At 39.2% G+C, this 4,960-nt stretch overlaps 1 protein-coding gene across 1 annotated transcript; it reads right to left on the bottom strand.

The window, feature by feature from the left end:
* Positions 1–2,618: 2,618 nt before the first annotated feature.
* On the bottom strand, positions 2,619–3,371 carry LOC5567500 (39S ribosomal protein L12, mitochondrial). The gene has a single exon (XM_001651748.2). It carries the CDS (start codon positions 3,229–3,231, stop codon positions 2,674–2,676), a length of 558 nt encoding a protein of 185 aa, XP_001651798.1. The 5' UTR covers positions 3,232–3,371; the 3' UTR covers positions 2,619–2,673.
* Positions 3,372–4,960: the final 1,589 nt, after the last annotated feature.

The following is a 4,960-nucleotide window of genomic DNA, read 5'->3' as shown; positions in this document are numbered from 1 at the left end:
TGTAATTTTGATGAAAATTTGTAGCTGCGTAGTGAAAAGTGATATAAGGTACCGTGGGGCAAGTGGGTAATGGATTTCGCATATCTGGGATTCTTCAAATTCTAGAGACCTTAAATCAAAACAAATGAGGTCGTGCATATTTTTTAGCTTGACTTCCACCAAATATAAGCAGTACATATACTGAAATTGATTTTTATGTAGAATTGAAGAAAAAAGTACAGAAAAAGTTTTTGAAAAACGTCTCCTTACTGTGGGGCAAGTGCCCCACTTTTGGGGCAAGTGAAAAGTAAGAAGACATTTTTCAAAAAAAAAATTTTTCTTCAATTTTTCATAAAAATTAATTTCAGCATGCTGATTATATTTGGTGGGAGTCAAGCTAAAAAATATACACGACCGCATTTGTTTCAATTTAAAGTCTCTAGAATTTGAAGAATCTCAACTATGCGAATTCCATTACCCACTTGCCCCACGGTACCTTACTAAAATTCGGACAAAGGACAAGCATTTGAAAAGGGCCCAAGAGGTCTTGAGCCTTGTTTTTTCAGAAACGTTGCTGTTGAGCCCTTTTCAGCCCGCCCACGCAAACTAACCCCACTATCAGAAAGATTGGTGTTAGCTCTTCCTGATAGTGGTATTGGTGAGCGTGATCGAGTTGAATTGGGTTCAACAGCAGCTTGCAAAGCCAATGTTTACCAATGTCGATGTGCCCTTTTGAAATGTTTGTCCAGGAATGATTGTTTACATTCTGATTCCGTTCGAATGGCATTCGGGTTTGAGTGTTAATGAGTATTTGGTATTCACTTCTCTTCGCGTTCTTCCGATTGTCGCTTTTACACAATCGGTTTCGACGCTTTCATGCTACACTCGGCCTAGGACGGTTCAGCTATCACTGAATGTTTGATAGCAGCAGATTTTTTGCTATTTTTCATCGGTGGCGTTCGGGTGAGTGAGTGGATTTTCCCATGCTTGCTGAGGGTCAGTCCCTATTACCTATATTATTAAATGTTAGGATCGTTTTCAATTAAAGACTGTTGGTCTCAATAGTAAAGGTTACAAATAAAGGACATACAAAACACCCAACAGACCAATGGAGAGTGCTCCGATTGACAAAAAGCTTCTTCTGACTGGAAAAGGAAGGATGGTTTACTGCGTTACACTTACAATGCGTGTAAATTACTGTTCGCCGTTAGCGCACGGTTATGAGCTCCACAATAGATCACATTTTCCTATGGGAAGCGTGCGGGTGGTCATCGGTTTTTCAGTTCTGTCGCCTAAACGGTAAAAGATACCACTTTGGCTTCTATGGACGAAAGTTAGAGTATGGATTGATGAAACAAAAAATATTTTTTTGAATTTTTTTCATGATACAGACGATAGTTTTTTGGCTATTTTTCCGACAATTTTTTTCATGGTGAAAAATTTTCTGAGAAATGTTTTTCTTTTTATATTTTTAATAGATTGCTGAAATTTCCTTTCGATTTCATTAATAGACTTTTGTTCTACGATGCATAGTTCAGGAGATATGAATTTGCAAAGTTTGAGGTATATAGGAAAATCGTGAAAATTCATCTAGAGTTTTCCGGGAAAATAGGCCACCATAATTTTTTTGAATTTCACTTTTGGTCATGTATCCACCTCTACCTCTGGTGAAAATTTCATGCAAATCGGAGAATCTCCGGCCCAAACCTGTCCGATAAGTAAAAAAAATTCCCCTAAGCTTTGGAATTGAACCTTGAAATAGCTTCAACACGCATTTTAAAAAAATCTGGAGGCTTGAAACACTATTGAATCAAAATTATTTTGTCAATATTTTTTTATCTGAAAGTGTTTCTTGAACCTGAAATTATTTTGTAAAACCCGGAGAAAAACGGGAAATATCAGGGAATTTCATTTTTGTAAACGAGTAGACACCCTCAGACGTCCGATTTGAAAATGGGTTTCTGCAAAATTGTAGTGTAGCTGACAAGTGTATCAGCGTTGCTCTAACCCTCAAGAACACTTGGCCAAAGACTAACCGATTGAAAGGATGGTTGCTTTTCCCATTGTAATTCCGATACAAACTATAAAGGGCTTCGACAGTCTCAGTTTTTCATCCAAATGAGCTCAAATTTTGAGAGCACATCAAAAATTTAATCTCCTTTTTTTTAAGTTTTTTATGTTATGCTAAACGATCATTGATAAAATGACCATTATGCCAAATGGCCTTTGATCATTTAATTTATTATGCCAAATGACCTCTTGCCTTATGGTCTCCTTACGGAAAATTTGGGAATTTGAATTTCAACTTTTTCGACCAACTCTCCGAAAATTTTGTAAGGCTTGTCACGCTTGGCTTGACCCCTTCCTCCCTTGGAGCATGACCCCTTTTGTCTATAGAATAAGACTGAAAAAAGGGTGCATCACTATATTGTGCAAAATTAAACAAGTCATTTGAAAATTTTAGAAGATGGGAAATTCTTCAAAGTAATGTGCCTGAAGATATTTTTATCGGAAGTCATGGTGCAATTTTTAAAGAAATCCTGAACATCTGTTTTGAAAATAAAAAGAAATCTATGGAGGCAACTTATGATCTCATGGGTGTGACGAACTCGCCAAAAACGAAATGTTAACTATATTAATAAAACATATTTTCGGCTCCCATTTTTATTCAACTACAAAATTCTTAAGACATATCTATTCTATTTCAATAACCGCACCCACTTTGGTAAACGCTTCTTTCAGCTTTTCCGCCTCGTCTTTCGGGATATCTTCCTTTACAATCGTTGGGGCACTTTCGACGAATTTCTTCGCCTGCACCAGGTTCATTCCCTCCAGCAGGTTTTTGACTTCCTTGATAAGCGCCACCTTCTGCTTGTCGTCGAATTTGACCAGCTTAACTTTGAAGGTGGTCTTCACCACTTTGGGGGCGGCTTCTTCCTCGTCAACTGGCGCTGCAGGAGCGGCAAAACCAGCGCCAAATCCTGCCGGCATCATTGCAGCATCGGGAAGATTGAGCTTCTTCTTCAGCAGACCACTCAGCTCGGACACTTCGAGTAGATTCAGGGTGGCGATACTGTCCACAATGGACACCAGCTTGGGGTTTGCCGGCTTTTCCGCTCCTTCCGGAACGGGAATGGTTAATTTTTCTGCTGCGGAGGCGACGGCGGCTTCTGCATTTCGCACGCCGACGGTGTTTGAGATTTGCCGAATATTTCTCAAGGATAGACTAGCAACGGAGCGCAAATGCATCATTTTCGAAAGAACTGTCGGTTTTCTTAAGAAATTTAAACAAAATTTAATGAAACAGTGGAACTTGTGATCGGACGTGGGGTGTTACGTTATTTTTACGAAGAGCGAACATCAACTCAGCACGAGTGTTTGACATTCACATCAGGGTTACATAACGTCAAAAAACCAAAACAGAGGAAGTGTTGCCACTTTCTAGAAAAAAATAATTTAAATAAGCGCCATCTGGGTATGAAAATCTCAAAAGTCTAATCACACCCAGAGCACAGACAAACAGACGTAACACTGACGAAATTTCCATCGCTACGCATTTAACGATCATTTCAAATTCTCTGTGTTACAAATCTTACAACACACTTAAATCAGAATGCCGATCTCAGCTGTGCAAATCTCGGTTAAAGTTTGATTACTGACATCTCAGCAAAAATGACGTTTGATGTCAACGGCACCCAAACAAGTTGTAAACAAACTTAATGTTTTGTTGACATATCAGTTAAAATTCAATAGAGTAATGACTGTTTATTTTGTTTGTATTCCACTCACTGATCTCGCTACGCTGGATTCTCATATTTCTCAAAATTTCAACACAAGTGCATGGAAGAATGGTAGTCGGAGAACTGTCAAAACGTATGGAAAATAATGAAAATCGTAAATTGCTTGCAATTAGGAAACTGGATCAAAAAAGTAGTGATAAGAAATCAAGCACGCAGCGAACTGGACTATCGAATTTCATACATTTTGCCTTATGAAAGGTGGAACGAATATTCCAATACGAACGCTTTATGTACCGCCTCATCAAGGCGTCGATAGGCGCGTGGTGTACGCTCGGGCCTATCGATCGCAAGGTTCTTGGTTCGATTCCAGGTTGCCACGCAAACGTTTTTTGTTTTCAAATTCTGGTTTCATAAGGCAAAATTTATGAATTTCAACCCGATTTTTTGTGGCGAATTTTCATAAGGGGTTCATTTATCGATAGTCCATTTGCCTGAGTGAGTGCAAAGTGAATACATAACTTTTTGTGTTTAGTTCATCTTCAGTGATGCTTTCTTTGCTTCAGGAATAGAGATAGAAAACTATAGAGGACGAATGTCGCTGCTGTTCCCATTGTTCTTGCTCAGAAACATGTCGGGTACATAAGTGTCAAACTGCATACTTTTTCGCGTTGACATTTATAGCCCCGCCTATCTCCGCCAGCAAAAGATGTTCCTGCAGTGACGCCAGCGACATTCTTCCTCTATAGTTTATTACCTCTATTGCTTCAGGAGTTCGTTTTTACTATCATTGAAAAAGAGCCATCTATTGCCTTTTCAGCTTTGAATATCGCCATATTGCTGACGGCTTGGCTGTGCGGATCTCGGTAAAAGAATGAAAATTAGCCGAGCTCAACTGAGTGTGAACCAGAGGTGCACGCATAGTTTTTCTTCGTTTTTGACGTTTCGCACTACCGTCATCTGTCGGTCTTGTTGCACGAAACACCTTTTCACTCAGGTAAATGGACTATCGATAAACATTGGAACCCCTTATGAAAATTCGCCACAAGAAATTGGGTTGAAATTCATAAATTTTGCCTTATGAAACCAAAATTTGGAAACAAGAAACGTTTGCGTGGCAACCTGGAATCGAACCAAGAACCTTGCGATCGATAGGCCCGAGCGTACACCACGCGCCTATCGACGCTTTGATGAGGAGTAATGTTAAAACGATACATAAAGCGTTCATATTGCAATATTCGTTC

The sequence above is a fragment of the Aedes aegypti genome, chromosome 3, assembly GCF_002204515.2.
Source record: "Aedes aegypti strain LVP_AGWG chromosome 3, AaegL5.0 Primary Assembly, whole genome shotgun sequence".
NCBI lineage: Eukaryota > Metazoa > Arthropoda > Insecta > Diptera > Culicidae > Aedes > Aedes aegypti.
This window is presented reverse-complemented; position numbering and strand designations above follow the sequence as displayed.